Source organism: Protopterus annectens, chromosome 3.part1, assembly GCF_019279795.1.
Source record: "Protopterus annectens isolate FY-2018-M chromosome 3.part1, PAN1.0, whole genome shotgun sequence".
NCBI lineage: Eukaryota > Metazoa > Chordata > Ceratodontiformes > Protopteridae > Protopterus > Protopterus annectens.
The window spans coordinates 1,829,010,824-1,829,028,884 of NC_056732.1; the positions used below are offsets into that span (position 1 = coordinate 1,829,010,824).

The following is an 18,061-nucleotide window of genomic DNA, read 5'->3' on the forward strand; positions in this document are numbered from 1 at the left end:
GGTCTCTGAGCTTCAGGCTCTATGTGTTAAACCGCCGTACTTAGCCTTCCATCAGGATAGAGTTTACCTCAGGATCAATCCATCCTTTCTGCCTAAGGTGTCTTCGGAAGCTAATATTAATCAATCTATTAATCTTCCCATGTTCTTTCCCAATTACCAGAACAAAGGAGAGTACAAACTGCATTCCTTGGATGTGCACAGACAATTATGCTTTTATATTCATCGAACTGCTGGTCATAGGCAATCTGACCAGTTGTTTGTCTCCTTTGCCAAAACAAATTTAGGCAAGTCAATTTCTAAAGTTACCCTGTCACGGTGGATAGCTAGTTGTATCCTCTTGGCATATCAGAGTTTGGGAAGGCCTGCACCTCAGGGAGTTCGAGCTCATTCTACTAGGGCCACCGCTACTTCGGCGGCTTTTAAATCTAGGGTTCCCTTAGATGATATTTGTTCCGCAGCCACATGGGCCTCATCTCATACCTTTATCAGCCATTACAAACTGGATGTTGTCTCCAGAGGTAGCGTGTCCTTTGGCTCTGCAGTGCTCTGGAATATTCTTCCATAAAGGCCACCCAGGATTCAGGTAGCTGGGGACTCTGTCCCAAAGGTTGCTGACAAATGAAGTTCCTACTTCAGATTAAGAAGTTATGTACTCACCATAACGTTCCATCTGAGTAGGTATCTTCATTTGTCTGCAACCATCCCCCCATCCTTCCCCCTGACCTATAGGATTCTGTTTAGGATCTATCTTAGATAAGCCCCTTCTGGGGCACAGTAACAATGGTTATATCGGGCAAACTTGATCTGAGGTCAGTCAGGGCTGGCAGGGGATTATGGGTAAAGGGAGGAGCTAGGAGCTCAGATCTATGCTGTGGTAGAAGTTGCCGGCTTGGATCCGAGATCGGATCCGTATCCCAAAGGTTGCAGACAAATGAAGATACCTACTCAGATGGAACGTTATGGTGAGTACATAACTTCTTATTCCCAGCCAGTGCTGCCTGTAATAACCCCAGATACCCAGTCAGTGCTGCCTGTAATAACCCAGATACCCAGCCAGTGCTGCCTGTAATAACCCAGATACCCAGCCAGTGCTGCCTGTAATAACCCAGATACCCAGCCAGTGCTGCTTGTAATAACCCAGATACCCAGCCAGTGCTGCTTGTAATAACCCAGATACCCAGCAAGTGCTGCCTGTAATAACCCAGATACCCAGCCAGCGCTGCCAGTAATAACCCAGATACCCAGCCAGCGATGTCTGTAATAATCCAGATACCCAGCCAGCGCTGTCTATAATAACCCATATACCCAGCCATTGCTGCCTGTAATAACCCAGATACCCAGCCAGTGCTGCCTGTAATAACCCAGATACCCAGCCAGCGCTGTCTATAATAACCCATATACCCAGCCATTGCTGCCTGTAATAACCCCAGATACCCAGTCAGTGCTGCCTGTAATAACCCAGATACCCAGCCAGTGCTGCCTGTAATAACCCAGATACCCAGCCAGTGCTGCTTGTAATAACCCAGATACCCAGCCAGTGCTGCTTGTAATAACCCAGATACCCAGCCAGTGCTGCTTGTAATAACCCAGATACCCAGCAAGTGCTGCCTGTAATAACCCAGATACCCAGCCAGCGCTGCCAGTAATAACCCAGATACCCAGCCAGCGATGTCTGTAATAATCCAGATACCCAGCCAGTGCTGCCTGTAATAACCCAGATACCCAGCCAGTGCTGCCTGTAATAACCCAGATACCCTGCCAGCGCTGTCTATAATAACCCATATACCCAGCCAGTGCTGCCTCTAATAACCCAGATACCCAGCAAATGCTCCCTGTGATAACCCAGATACACAGCCAGTTGTGCTGTTAATAACTGTCTATAATAACCCAGATACCCAGCCAGTGCTGCCTGTAATAACCCAGATACCCAGCCAGTGCTGCTTGTAATAACCCAGATACCCAGCCAATGCTGCCTCTAATAACCCAGATACCCAGAAAACACTCCCTGTGATAACCCAGATACCCAGCCAGTGCTGCCTCTAATAACCCAGATACCCAGCAAATACTCCCTGTGATAACCCAGATACACAGCCAGTTGTGCCTTTTAATAACCTAGATACCCAGCCAGTCCTGCCTGTTAATAACTGTCTATAATAACCCAGATATCCAGCCAGTGCTGCCTGTAATAACCTAGATGCCCAGCCAGTGCTGCCTGTAATAACCCAGATACCCAGCCAGTGCTGCCTGTAATAACCCAGATACCCAGTAATTGCTCCTTGTGATAACCCAGATACCCAACCAGCGCTGTCTGTAATAACCCAGATACCCAGCCAGTGCTGCCTGTAATAACCCAGATAGCCAGCCAGTGCTGCCTCTAATAACCCAGATACCCAGCAAAAGCTCCCTGTGATAACCCAGATACCCAGTCAGTGCTGTCTGTAATAACCCAGATAGCCAGAAAACACTCCCTGTAATAACCCAGATACCCAGTCAGTGCTGTCTGTAATAACCCAGATAGCCAGCCAGTGCTGCCTGTAATAACCCCAGATACCCAGCCAGTGCTGCCTGTAATAACCCCGATACCCAGCCAGTTGTGCCTGTTAATAACCCAGATACCCAGCCAGTGCTGCCTTTAATAACCCATATACCAAGCAAACGCTCCCTGTGATAACCCAGATACCCAGCCAGTGCTGCCTGTAATTACCCAGATACCCAGCCAGTGCTGCCTCTAATAACCCAGATACCCAGCAAACACTACCTGTGATAACCCAGATACCCAGCCAGTGCTGCCTGTAATAACCCAGATACCCAGCCAGTGCTGCCTGTAATAACCCAGATACCCAGCCAGTGCTGCCTGTAATAACCCAGATACCCAGCCAGTGCTGCCTGTAATAACCCAGATACCCAGCCAGTGCTGCCTGTAATAACTCAGATACCCAGCCATTGCTGCCTGTAATAACCCAGATACCCAGCCAGTGCTGTCTGTAATAACCCAGATACACAGCCAGCTCTGTCTGTAATAACCCAGCTACCCAGCCATCGCTGTCTGTAATATCCCAGATACCCAGCCGGCGGTCTGTAATAACCCAGATACCCAGCCAGCTCTGTTTGTAATAACCCAGTTACCCAACCAGTGCTGCCTGTTAAATAACCCAGATACCCAGGCAGTGCTGCCTGTAATAACCCAGATACCCAGCCAGTGCTGCCTCTAATAACCCAGATACCCAGCAAATGCTCCCTGTGATAACCCAGATACCCAGCCAGTGTGTCTGTAATAACTCAGATACCCAGCCAGTGCTGCCTGTAATAACCTAGATAGCAAGCCAGTGATGCCTGTTAATAACCCAGATACCAAGCCAGTGCTGCCTGTAATAACCCAGATACCCAGTCAGTGCTGCCTGTAATAACCCAGATACCCAGCAAATGCTCCTTGTGATAACCCAGATACCCAACCAGCGCTGTCTGTAATAACCCAGATACCTAGCCAGTGCTGCTTGTAATAACCCAGATACCCAGCAAGTGCTGCCTCTTATAACCCAGATACCCAGCAAACGCTCCCTGTAATAACCCAGATACCCGCCAGTGCGGCCTCTAATAACCCAGATACCCAGCAAACGCTCCCTGTGATAACCCAGATACCCAGCCAGTGCTGCCTGTAATAACCCAGATACCCAGCCAGTGGTGCCTGTAATAACCCCAGATACCCAGCCAAAGTTGCCTGTAATAACCCAGATACCTAGCCAACGCTGCCTGTAATTTTTCATATTTATTTTTATATTTGTTAACCAGGAAAGTCCGACTTGGAACAAAGCCAATTTTCAGCGGAGGCCCAGGAAGAAATGCTCCAGACGCATGTCTTTGTAATGTAGGAGGAACCCAGAGCACCTGGAGGAAACCCACACCAAAGCAGGGAGGGCATGCAGACACCAGGCAGAAGGCACCCCAGCCGTGAATCGAACCAGAGAACCTCTTGCTGTCAGGTGACAATGCTACTGCTGCACCACTGCACCATCCCAGACTCAGATACCCAGCCAACGCAACGCTGCCTGTAATAACCCCAGATACCCAGCCAACATTACTTGTAATAACCCATATACACAGCCAATGTCGCCAGTAACAACCCAGATACCCAGACAACGCTGCCTGTAATAATCCAGATACCCAACCATCAGCTCTTAAAAGGCAGATGTAGTATATAAAGTATCTCAGATTAATACATTTCTTTTATCTCATGTTAGATCTGACCCAGCAATTCTATCCATTTCCTCAGTTGCTCCTTAATACCAACCCTTTTGTGGAGACCGAAGGTAATTTATTGGACTTTGTGAGTAAGAGAATGCTTCTAAGTTATGTGGACAGTCTGAGAGATTTTTCTGCCACTTTCTACAGTTTCTCAGGTATCTAAACACGCTTTGAAAAGTGGGTATGACTGTGCAGGTGCTATGTCTGGGGTCACTGGGGAGATATGACTGTTTGCTGATAAGGGTGAAATCTGAAATTTTAGATTCAACTTTAGACAAAGAAGTATTGTCTGGCACATTTGTCATGTTCTCAAATAATTTGGTGAAAGAGGGAAATTAATTCATGGAGTGTCTGAGATCTTCTAAGTCTCTTATTACATTTAAAAAGCTAAGCAAGCAATCACAAAAAGGGAGCAAAAAATGAGAGAGAGAGAGATGACCAGAATAGTAATACGAAACAAACAGGGTCCTTTCAGAAAAAGGGACACATTAATACGTCAGAATGACTGTACCAGCATTTTTCCCCTCCCTTACCCATATCTCTACAAATCTGTCCCAGAACGTGTCAGTCGATGTTCCCCTCTGGCTAAAGATTGTGTCAAACTCTTGGGTGCTGATTGTGGTTTAGGGAGCTACATTTGGCATTTAATACAAAACCTCCTTTCAGGGGAATACCTCCCCACAAACCAAATGAAACAGAATTATTTTCTTCAGGTTTTTCAGCTTTTATGCACTGTAGGAGACATAGAACCAGTGCCTTTAGTTTAAATGGACAAAGGCAAATGGTCCAGAACGTTTCTGGTACAAAAGAAAGATCTTTTTTTGGAGACAAGTACTATATCTTTTCTAAGTCTGTATATGAAATTTTCAAAATTTAAAGTATTGCTCCTTCAGCGTCTGTTACCCGTCATACTTCCGGTGAGTTTCATAGTAACATTAGATCTAAAACAGGCTTATCATATTTTCATAGCCCTAAGCTTCAGGAAGTTTTGCAAATTCTGTCTCCGATACCCTGCCGGTGCTGCCTCTAATAACCCAGATACCGTCATCCTTATCTGCAGAATCTCCTTTCTCCATTCTCATGTTGGCTTAGTTCTTAGAATACTTTCTGCTATTGTTTATGTTTATTGTTATTCTCCTTAAAGGTCTGCATCCAAAATCCCAGTCTCTCCTTGTTTCTTGAGCCCCAATCCTTTTATCGGTTCTCTGCATTACCCTTTGGGTTATCTACAGCTCCAAGAGTGTTTACAGAGTGTCTAGCCCCAGTCACAGCTGAGTGCTGATTGAGTGACATTCAGATATTTCCTTATCTTGCTGACTTGCTTATATTTTCAGGATCTTTTTCCAGATGTTAAGAGTCCTTAGCTCGGGTTATGTTTCTTCTGACCAGTCTAGGGTTCCTGACAAATGAACAAAAATACTCCTTTGCTCCATCACACAAGATTGTGTTTCTGGTTTGTCTTTTAGTTACTTCTCAGCAGAAGGCCTTTTTGATAAGAAGGTGTTTTTTTATCTGGAAACTTTCCTGAGCTTTTTCAGCCAGTTTCAGACTTCTGCAGAAGATTTTCTCAGAATCCTAGGGTTCATGGCTGCTGCGATTTTCATGATTCCTGTAACCAGGCTACACAGGAGAAAGATTTGGTGTTTTTTTATAATACATAAATAAGTACATAAATGGACCCAGCGTATTTGCATGTTCTGGAATATCAAATTTCAGTTTTGTGCTTTGTGAAAAAAGGAACTGCATTGGTGGAGACAACAAATACATCCAAACCCAGGTCTCTCCTTCTCTGCTCAGGCCATTGTCTTACCACAGATTAAACTATGTTGGCTGAGTTCTTAGAATACTTTCTGCTATTCTGTATGGTTAGTGTTATTCTCCTTAAAGGTCTGCTGTCAAAGTCCCAGTCTCTCTTTGTTTCTTGAGCCCCCCCCCATTTCATCATCATCCCTTTCCACTTTGAATTAATAGTTTTCTGCTTGTGCTATGTATAGGAGACTTAACTGTGTAGCTCTGAAATATCCATTCAGATTGGGCAATCCCAGACTGCCTTGTTCTGTTGAAAGATTCAGCTCATCCCACTTGACTCTTGCCGTCTCCCCCTCCCAGATAAACTTCTTCAGCTCTTTATTTATTGCTATCCACAACTTCTCGTCTGATTGATAAAAATATACCTGACGTGTGGTAGCAAGATTATTTTTGAAACTCATGCTTAGTCTCTGTTCTCTTACTTTGAGTGCAGTATGTCTCGCTTGTTGTTTGCAATGGGAAGGATTTAATTTAAATTTGCAGTAGTACCAGTTATGCTGTTACATGAAGCTTGAGGTTAATATGAAGAATTCCTGCATTTTAGAGAGAAAATAGAGATGGCAAGTACTGCAGTGCACTGGACGGTGCAGTGGTTTGCATTGTCACCTGACAAGCAAGAGGTTCTCCAGTTTGAGTCTCTGCTGGGGTGCCTTCTGTGCAGAGTCTGCATGTCCTCCATGTGTTCATGTGGGTTTCCTCCGGGTACTCCGGTTTCCTCCCATGTTACAAAGACATGCGTCTGGAGCATTTCTCCCCGGGCCTCCGCTGAAAATTGGCTTGCTCCAAGTTGGACTTTCCTGGTAAACAAATAATTTGTTTTTATTGATTTATAGTTATTATTATCTGAAAGTCTTAAGTAGAGATAAGAAATAAACATTGGGGCAGTAAGCATTGTTGAATGTGGTTAGAAATATCAGTAGAAAAGCAAGAGAACAGTGCCATTTTTCGCTTACACGTTTAGTAAACTTTTATGCAACTACAGCTCATTTCCTTTTACCGTTAGATATTTTAAATGTTTTTTTGAGTATACGCTGATAAGTAGTTTGTATTCTAAAACTTGGTGTTAATATATATGTAAAAAAATAAATCTTCAGTTTAACTCATTTCATTCTAATATATTTTCCTTTTTTAAGTCGACAGGAATGCATATTTCACTGAGATCGAGAACTTGCAGTCATCACATGGGAAACACCACAACTCAGAATCCAACAAAGCTCCCCCAGATAAGATGTTGCTCACAAGACAAGAACTTGGGCAGTCTGAAAACAGACACCTTAAATGTTTGCAAAGTAATGAGGGCTTTGTCACAAAAACTGAAATAGAAATGCATCTGGAAACTTGTGCAGGAGAAAAGCAATGCAGAAGAGTTAATGAGAGCAATGTATCAGTGCTTGATAGTAACAACTTAACTACTCAACTAATTCATCGTGAAAAAAGACAAAAGAGTGCCTTGGCAATAGATGAACAAATATCCAGTAGAGAAAATCTGTATAAATGTGCTACATGTGGCAAAAATTATACAGGTGAGAAAAAATTAGCAGTGTGTACACTTATGCCTGGTGGACAAGAGCTCCTTAAATGTACCACTTGTGACAACAAGTTTGCAGAGAATCCAGGCATCAGAAAACATGAATTAGTCCAACAGCTATTTAAATATGCCACATGTGACAATGGTTTTACAGATAAATGTTTAACAGAAAATAAGAGTACCCACAGTGAGCAGAAACCCTATAAATGTACCACGTGGAACAAGGATCGTACACAGACTGGTCACATGGTAACACATCAGTATACTCACACTGAGCAACAACTCACGTGTGATAAGAGTTTTAGACAAAAAGGTTCTATGGTAAGTTATCAGAGTGCCCTTAGTGGGCAGAAACCGTATAAATGCATTACATGTGGTAGGCGTTTTAGACATAAGAGTGCTCTGAAGACTCATCACATTATCCATACTGGGCTGAAACCATATAAATGTATTACTTGTGGTAAGAGTTTTAGACATAAAAGTACTATGTCTTTGCATCAAAATGTGCACAGTGGGCTGAAGCCCTATAAATGTGGCACATGTGGCAAGAGCTTTTCCCATAGGCGTAACATGTTAGAACATCAGAATATCCACACTGGACACAATCCATACAAATGCACCAAATGTGACAAAAGTTTTAAATATAAAAGAGCAATGGTAACTCATCAGACTATCCACACCGGGCAAAAACCATATAAATGTACCATGTGTGATAAGAGTTTCAGACATAAAAGTACTATGATTACGCATCAGATTATCCATACCGGGCAGAAACCCTATAATGCACCATGTGTGATAAGAGTTTTAGACATAAAATTACTTTGTCCATGCATCAGAATGTACACACTGGGGAGAAACCATATAAATGCACTGCATGTGATAAAACCTTTAGAGAGAAGAGTGGTCTGGTAACTCATCAGCGTATTCACACTGGACAGAGACCGTATAAATGCACAATGTGTGATAAGACGTTTGTACAGAAGAATCACATGGTAAACCATCAGCATAGCCACAATGAGCATAAACCGTACAAATGTAGCATGTGTGACAGAAGTTTTAGACAAAAAAGGACTATGGTAATTCATCAGCGTATCCACACTGGGCAGAGGCCTTACAAATGCTCAATATGTGAAAAGGGTTTTATACAGAAAAGTCATTTGGTAAATCATCAGCGCACCCATGCTACGCAGAAACCATACAAGTGTTCCGTATGTGACAAGAGTTTTAGAGACAAAAGTGGCGTGATAAGTCATGAAAGTATCCACACTGGGCAGAAGCCCTTTAAATGCGAAACCTGTGGCAAAGGATTTACAAAGAAGGGTAACATGCGGCAACATCAGTATGCCCATACTGAGCAAAATCATGAGTGCACCGTATGTCATAAAACTTTTACTACAAAACGCAGTATGATAAGGCACCAGCTTATCCATAGTGGACAGACACTTTATAAATGTACTACATGTGACAAAACTTTTAGAGATAAGAGAACTATGGCACGGCATCAGATTATCCATACTGAGCAGAAACCGGTAACACCATATGAACTACAGAAAGATGAAATTCTGGGTACCTTGCAGGTACTGAGAAAAGCACTCTTGGCAAATGTCAATGATTGAAGTAAAATTGTTTTTTTTTTTTAACTTTATTTAAGCCATGACTTAGGATTGGGATTTGTTCCTGTCATGGTAAAAAAAAATGCCTAAGCACATGGAAAATTAAACATAAAAAGGCAGAAACCATATAAATGTGCCACATGTGACAAGGGTTTCAGACACAAGGGACACAATATCAGATTATCCACAGTGTGTACTGAATGACATAAAATTATATATCAAGACATACAAGCAGAAATTAGAACAATGTGGAATAAGGACACTCAGATAGATCCAGTGGTAATAGGAGCAAATGACCTAATAAAAAATTCCAAACTTAGGTATGCTAGCAGTAGTAGGAGCAATGTGGTTAATATATACATATAGATATATAAAATGAGTTTACAAGCATGCTCAAATAGACCATCAATACTGGTAACCCCATTTGAACTGCAGCAGGGGGTACATTGCAGGTGCTGAGAAGAGCACTCTTCTTGGCAAATGTCAAAGATTAAAGCAGAACTGGTTTCATAAACTTTAATTATGCTGTGACGTAGGGCATTCCAACCATGGCATTAACCTATACATTTGGAGAAATTGAATAAAAGCATAAAGCTTACAAATGCACCATGTGTGAGAAGAATTTGACCCAGAAGCACTGCAATAAGATATCAGAAGATCCTCCTAGACACAAACCAAATTAAATTACAGAGATTTTATAGGTAGCAGATAGAGTTTCTGATAATTTTAATCCAATCATTACTTGTAAGGGATTTGTCAATTTCTGTATTCCAGTGATACCAGTTTCAGACTTTTCTTAAGGAAGTTTCTCCTATAAAACCCTTCCAATCCTGTTGGATCTATAGGCATTCACTGTTCTTTTAGTACTTTAGAGGTAACCTTTTAGTTCCTCTGTGTGCTTCTAGGGTGCAGTATAACATCAGACCATCTACAGAATGATGTTAAACAGTGGCTGTTAAATGGCAAAAGTTCCTTTATACTAAAATATCAAATATATTACTCACTAGGGCAAATTGTGGACATAATCTGGCAAGAGTTGGTATAAAAACTGGTTGCCATTTGTCAAGATCATGAAGGGATTGATTGAGGAATGGTAAGAAATTGTTAAATTTATTTTTTTAGCTCTGTTCGTCCCTTTGAAGGCCATGAAGCTGAGGATTCATGACCATTAGGTTGAATAAAAATGATATTTTATTCTGTTTAAGCATCAGTGTTTCAATTTATAAGTTTTGTCTGGGACTTATGGTGCTGGGAGTTGAATATCTCCATCAGCCAGGATGTCACTGGAGCACATCAGCGCATTTCCACGGTTGTTATAAAATGAGAGTGCATTAGATGGAGACAGAGAAGTTGGGGAGGATCTTGGTGTCACACATACGGTTGAGAAGATACTGGTGGAGAATATCTCAACATACTTTGAGGATTTTAAGGTAGACTTATTTATTCGGAAATTGCATTTAAAATTGCTTTGTGGGAAAACATGTTCACAAGCAGGTAATGAAACTGTTGCCGCTTTTTAGAATAGTGCAGTAGTTTGCTGAATTCGTCAGTGTATTCTGCTGTAGAGGACAATGATGAACATGGAGAAGAAAGAGAAGCTGAAGCTTTAGGTTATGGAAGGGAATATGAAAGTACATCAAATCTGGAAGTGGAATATATATATATATATATGTGTGTGTGTGTGTGTGTGTGTGTGTATGTATGCATTACATATGTGTGTGTGTATGTATGTATAGCACTGCAAACAAGGCAGTTCTCACATAATTGCATGTTATTTTATAGAAGGGCAGGGCGGATTTTTTATAATTGAAAGAAATGAAAATAAAGTAGGGAATTCATAATGTAAGTACAGAGTAATAAGTGGTTTAGAATTTACATATAGAATTTCTAAAAATGTATTTAGATTAACACAAATCAGGAGGTAAGAAGCTGCACCTTGGAATGTTTTTACATGCACAAAGTAACCATTCCAAAACTCAGTGGACTACATACCTTGTCAGTTTGTAAAAAAAGAAATCCATGTCGGAAAGTACAGCATTTTTAAAAAGTAATAACAAATGAGCTATAAGAAGGTATAGTAAGCAGCATTTACTGCATTCATTAGAACACTAGTGCCTTCCATAAGAGGTACAGATAGGTAGAACTAAAATACACAAATGAATACTGAGACCAAAGAGAGAGAGAGAGAGACCCTGTATCCTGTTTCATCTGTCCATATAATCTGACTGTTGGAGCTGCTTGTCATATCTGAACTGGCCATCTGCTAGTGCTCGCAGCCTTGAGATCCTTCAGAACTTTCCTCCCATAATTACCCTCTGCCCCGACTAACCTCCAATCTCATTTGTTGCCATTGTCAACAGACAATCTCTTTGCCACAGTTATGTGCTCATTCCTTTATTTTTGGTAAATACACACCCTGTGCTTGTTTGTGTCTTTTGGCTTTTCCCGGTTAGGGGTCGCCACAGCGGAACTCCAGTCCGCTAATGATTGGCAGTAGATTTCTACATGCTGGCTTGCCGGGCCTAACACACAACCTTCAGCAAAGGAACGCCCATTCACGCATGTCGCCACACAGAAGACGCTGTAACTGAGAATCGAATGGGCATCTAACTGTGAGGTGACAACGCTACCGCAGCACCACCACCGCATAGTTTGTGTATATAAATTACTTGTATTTACTTTAGGATTAAATTAAGTTTTATAATGCCTAGGCAGGAGGCCTAGCATCCCCCCTCTCATTTCATTAAAAACAGAAAAAAAAGCTTTTTTGCCCCTTCTGATTTATTCTTTAGCCTTTTCTTTTGGCCATCTGGTTGTATTCTGGCTGATTGTCTATTGTGAGAGTTTTGCTCTATTAATGTTATTTGATTGTGTTTATAATTAGTTTTTTTCCTCTTTATAGCAAAATACTTAATTTAATTATAATTTCCATAATTTCATTATGGCAAAGAGCTTCAGAAAATGTGACTAGTGTAGCCATAGAATCCCACTCCAGGACACCCTCAAGCTTTTCGCATCCAGATCAAAAGAGGTCATTGTGCCCCTCTACTCATCGCTCATCAGACCCATCATAGAGTTCAACACCCCATTTGGGATGTATCTTACAAGACACCTGCAACAGCTGGAAAAACCACAGAAGTACCTCAGCAAGAGGCCCACTGGCCTCAAACAGATGCCCTATGCAGCTCGACTGAAGAAACTCCAGCTGTACTCAGTTGCATACCGCCTACTCAGAGGTGATCTCTGCCTGACATACAAGGCCATGTCCAACCCAGAACTGATGGACATGCTCCAACTAAAGAAAAGCTTATCCACTCGAGCCACACGCTCTAGGGATCTAAACCTCAACACAACAATAAATAGGACGTGCTGGAGGGATATATTCCTGTCACAGAGACTTCCCATGCTTTGGAACAAGATTCCAATCTACATTAGGCAGAGCTCCTCGCTAACGCTCTTCAAGAGAAACCTTGACGAGTTGATGGGAAACAGAAAGTTTACCCCGGGGATCACTTCAGTGGCTCTGCTGGACATAGGCACAGGGAACTAATCTAAGGGGGTGGCGACAGCCAACACATTCTGGCTAGGTTTATAAATGCCTTTGGGCAGATAGCCTAGTACCTACCTATGAACCTATAGAGCAGCTGGAGGCAGGTTGGGCCAGATGTACGACCATCATGGCTTGATTACTAGTGGACCGCAGAAACAAATTGATTCTATAAGTTTAGGTCTTCTCTCCCTCATCAGCTAAGTTTCCTCTGTAGGCATAGCAGAAAAGAAAAAAAAAGGCAAGGAAAGGGAGAAAGAGCAGCGTAAGAGAGAACCTGACACAGCAGGCTTTTCCTTGGCCCCAGAAACACCAAGACAAGAGCAAGCACAGTCTTTGTTGGCATTGGTAAAAAGGTCCTCTCCATCAGTATCAGAAACAAGCACCATTAGTGACAAATCTCCTACCTGGCAACTTGGACAAACATCAGAGAGGAAGTTGTCATGCCCAGACCACACTGTAGCTCTTCACTTAGGTCTGATAGGTCCTTTTGGAGCACTTCTGAAGTTGATGTGGAACAGATGAGGAGAACTTTCTTGAAGGCACAGGTAGACAAGTGTCATCTCATCCACATCTGTTTCAAGGGCAAATCGGGTTTACCCACTGTCACCAGTATTAGCGGCTTCCCCTAGTACCAGTAACAGGACCAGTGGCTTTGGAGACAAGATATTTCCCAGAGTCTGTCAGTCTGAACAGTGAACACTCAATGTTCTCAACTGCCAGATCACCACTCTGCACATAACCCAGCTTTACACACTTCATATAGTGACCAGTTTCCCCAACCATCTCTGTGGGACAATCCTTTGTTTCCACACCTTGTCAGTAGTAGTAGCCATGGATACCTCTTTCTGCAGTGGGGGGTGCATTCCAAGGAGAGAGTAGTCCAAAGGACATGGGCTCATACAGACGCCAATCTTCCCATCAACATCCTAGAGATTAGACTGGTTCTCCTGTTGCAAGAATTTGAGAACCTCCTCCATCCAGGAATAATAGTTGTCCAGATGTACACAATGTCTGTAGTGTGGTATTTAAACAAGCAGAAATTAAATCCTACTCCATTTTCAGAGTGTGTTGGTGGACAGTTGCTTTCCATTACTTTCTATTCACTACATCCATTTCAGGGAAAGCCAAATGTGTAGCAGACAAGCTCAGGAGATCTGTTGGGATGCCTCATGAGTAGTCTCTCAATCATACAGTATCTTAACAAATCTTTAGCTGCTGGGATCAGCCTTGCTGCAACCTTTTTACCTGCCTTCCACACCAAGTGCTGCAGTTACTTTGCCCTGATTGCTCCAGGGGGACAGTCACCAAAAGATGCTTTGATTTCTCAGTGGATCCCCAGACTTCTGTATGCCTTCCCCCTTATTCTCTTCATCTACAGATTTCTCCAGAAAGTGTCAACATACACAATCACATTAATTCTTATAGGTTCCTAGGTAGGTACTAGGCTATCGGTCCTAGGGCCTATACAAGCCCAGCCAAAAAGGTACACTGGCTTTTACCACCCAAGAAAATTTCCCTGTGTCACTGTCGAGCAGAGCCACAGAAGTCATCCCTGGGGTGAATTTCCTATTTCCTATCCAGTCATCAAGATTTTTCTTGAAGAATGCTAATGAGGAGCTTTGTTTGATATAGATAGGTAGTTTACTCCAGAGTATGGGAAGTCTCTGGGACAGGAATCTATCCCTCTAGCATGTTCTGTTTATTGCAGGGACAAGGTTTAGGGCCCTAGAGTGTGTAGCTTGGAGGGATTGGGATTTCTTTAAGTGGAGCATGTCCAACAGCTCTGGGCCCTTTAGGGGGTGAGAGGGGGGTAAAGTTAGCACTGAACCTATCTACCAGGATGTTGGCAATATCAGTTGGGTCTGTATATTTAGTGCCGTTGTGCTGTAACTCAGAGCAGATCTGAGTGTTGCCATTGAGATTCTTGACATAGCTATAGAATGCTTTGTGGTTGTCTTTAGAATCAGTGGCAATTTTATTTTTCGTAACTAGCTTTGGAGGATTTTATCAGGGATCAGAGCTTCTTACTGTGGCTGACCAGGGAGCTCCTCCACTCATGACATTTTACTCTCTTTTTGCAACAGTTTCTTCCTTCTGTTGTACAGTTAGTTTATGGCAGGGGACCACGAGATTGGTTTCCTTTTTGTGGAGGATAGTGTGTTGGTTCTGTTTGGGATAGCATGATCCATGCATTCGTGTAAGTGCTTATAAAGTGCAGGTGTGTAGGATTCAGTAGTCGTAACTGTATTGTCCATCTGCATGGGTGTCATGAAGTTCACACTTCTGTCTTAAGAAGCATGAAGTTGGCTTTGAAGAAATTTTTTACCGTGGTTTCCTTAATGGGGGGGGGGGCAGGATGTGGATATCTAGGGTGATTAGCTTATGGTTGGATCGGACCAATGAGGTGTTGACTTCAGGTGAGGAACACCGGTCACTCATGTTGGTAATGACTAGATCTAGGATATTGTTGCCCTTGGTTTGGGTGTGGATAAGTTGATCCAGGGTATTGGAGTTTATGAATTCCAGAAAGCGTTGAGCGAAGGAGTTTGTACATGAGTAGTTTTCCCAGTTAATGGTGAGGTAGTTGAAATCACCCATTATTAGGGTGTTTGGTTGAACCCTAATATTTTCCAGTACATCAAGAAAAGAGGAGTGGGAATCGTGGGGCATGGTGGGGGATCTGTAGCAAGCTACAATTTGGATTGCAGTCTTGCCCAGAGTTAGTTGCACTTGAATAACCTCGGATGCATTATGCTGAGCAACTATCCTGGAGGTGTGGATATCCTTAATGAATATGGATACACCTCCGCCTTTGGTGTTCTGTCCAGGTTACATGGCCGCAAAGTGTGGTATGAGTTATAGCCTGGTGGAGCAGGGGTTGTCTCTGGAGCCTTGAACCAGGTCTCAGTCACTGCACAGATATCGATGTTCTCCATTTTAAGGAGTGCCTCGAGTGAGTGCATTTTGAGATTTAGACTTCTAGCATTGAGTAGCTCCACTCTAGTCCAGGCAAATCTGGGTTCCTTTGCTCAGGCTTCATTTATGGAAGCCTCCATGGCTTCCAGATCCCTACCTGGATTTTCTCGATCACCTATAAGGACAGCCTCACCCAGACTTGCAGAACCCCATTTCTCCAGTTCTCATGGTAGCCAGTAATTCCTTCTAATACCAGCATGTGGTCTATTTCTTGTTAGCGTCACAAAAAACAATCCACTTGCAAACTATACAAAAGTAAATTGAAACAATTTTCCATATGGGCAGCAGGCAGCAGAGCAAGGTTAGGGCTGGCTGTAGTCATTCTACAATTAAAATACAGTTGGCATCCGTTTCTGAATTTCACAGTGGGTCTAACTACTTTCTAGCTTCCCAAGTTCCCATAAGTTGTACAAGACCCTTTTGAAAGGTATTTTCCTTTTATGCCTCTCAAGAAAAGATCATATCCAGTAACTTTTAAGCTTGTACTTGAAACTGTAACTATTTAGCCAGTGTCTTCTGCTCACCTGAAATTTCTATCTTTGAAAACCTTGTTTTTGGTTGCCGTCACATCCACATGAAGGATTTTAGAATTTCATGCTGCGTCATCTGCTTCACCATACTTAGTCTTTCATAAGGAAGGTGTTTCTCTGAAAACCTTTATTTCAAGTGTTGCACCAGAGACTAATCTAAATCAAGCAATTCATTTATCTGTGGTTCTTAATTATGCAAACAAATGAGAGTTTCTACACACACACTCTGGATATCCATAAACAACTCAGGTTTTACCTCCACACAACCAGAAAAATCACAAAAGATTCTCAGTTTTTCATATCCTTTCTCAGAAACAAGCACGGCAGAAAAGCTCCAAAGATAATGTTATTTAGATAGCTTTCTTACTGTGCTTCATATGCATATATTTTCAGGAACAAATCTTTACCAATTAAACAAATGACTAACTGTACTAGATCTGTATAATTGTCCTCATAGTTTTTCAGGAAACTCTTCTATGAAGTGTTTGTTACAGCAACATGGTCTATGTTGCATACCTTTGCCAAACATTATAAACTGGATACAATTTCCAAGCCTAGAGTGTCCTGTGGAGCTACAGTTCTGAAAGTTATCCTCTCATTATGTCACCTGGAAAGTCTGGCAGCTTGGGATTCTATCCCAAAAGTCAGATCTGATGGATGAAATAAGAAACTGAAGATATGCCCTTTGCATAACACTGGATCCTTTTTATCCTAGTCTACCTGATATGGCATCACTCCCACCTTCCCCATATAAAGTTGTCATTTCATTCCTGGGGACCTGGCAAATGATCCTGAAGCTCTTTTGCCCTTAGTTGGCTTCCTTCCTAGCTGGCAAACTCTTACCTAAGGATAGTGATGTCAGAAGAAAGTATATTTGGAAAGTTCTGAAGATGATCAAATCTAGGAGCACTAGTAGATGGTCAGGTTAGATCTGACCAGTGGCTTGGTACCACAATAGTCATATTGGACAAACTAGGCTAAAAAGGAATCCAGCATTATGGTAAGTATGTAACTTTGTACTTCATAGGTAAGTACCAGGTGAGCTGCCCTCGTGGTCCATTTTCAGCCCAGCTACTTTCCCACAAAGGTGAGAATCAATCCCTGTATCTTCTGTCTGTGAGGTAAACACCTTAACTATTATGCCAACCCCAACTCCCTTCAGAGATGGTCTTCATAGTAAAGAAACAGTGGAACATATAAATGAGTGGTAATGGCAATATTTTTAGCATATTGAGGCCAAAATTTGCCTTTAGTAGCAGGCAAAGTATATCAGAATAGTACAGAGTGATTTCTTTCCAGGTCATGTGATAATACAGGGGATATAAATGCTGGCATTGTGGGAAATGCAGTTAGATGCAAAAGTATAAAAGTTATGCAATACATGTTAACAGATATTTCATTCAGCAGTATGAGACATATGAATCAGAGGATGTTATTTATGCCATAAATTGTGGCATTCTAAAAATGAATATAAGCGAAACAAAGTGTCACTCAAATGAATCATAGAACCCGTGTGTGACTAAAACTGAAAGCACTACAAGTCCATTGGTAAGACATCTTATAGAATGTGAGCACAATTTGAATAGATTAAAGTTTATGGTATTGTTACAAAGACCACTTTATTTAAGAAATGTTGTTGAACTGTGGCTGTTACACAAAGAAATGTACTTTATACTGAAATGTCAAACATGACAGCCACATTGGAGCTCACTGTGGAAGTAAAAGTTCAAGTGAAGGTATAAAAATTATCAGCTTGAATGGACTGCATAAAATAGTGAAGGTATTGCCATCTCTTTAAAAGGATATCCTGAAT

The 18,061-nt window shown here is 42.0% G+C and overlaps 2 protein-coding genes across 2 annotated transcripts in view; both read left to right on the forward strand.

Annotated features, from left to right (window-relative positions):
• LOC122798720 (zinc finger protein 160-like) overlaps window positions 1–8,608 on the forward strand; it is a 304,432-nt gene extending 295,824 nt beyond the window's left edge. Inside the window, exon 5 of the mRNA XM_044067816.1 lies at window positions 7,185–8,608. Within this exon, the coding sequence (XP_043923751.1) occupies window positions 7,185–8,491 (1,307 nt within the window). The 3' untranslated portion in view covers window positions 8,492–8,608. The remainder of the gene's footprint in view (window positions 1–7,184) is intronic.
• LOC122797892 (gastrula zinc finger protein XlCGF64.1-like) lies at window positions 8,536–9,195 on the forward strand. Its single transcript, XM_044066411.1, has one exon. The coding sequence runs from the start codon at window positions 8,536–8,538 to the stop codon at window positions 9,193–9,195; it is 660 nt and encodes a 219-aa protein (XP_043922346.1).
• Window positions 9,196–18,061: the final 8,866 nt, after the last annotated feature.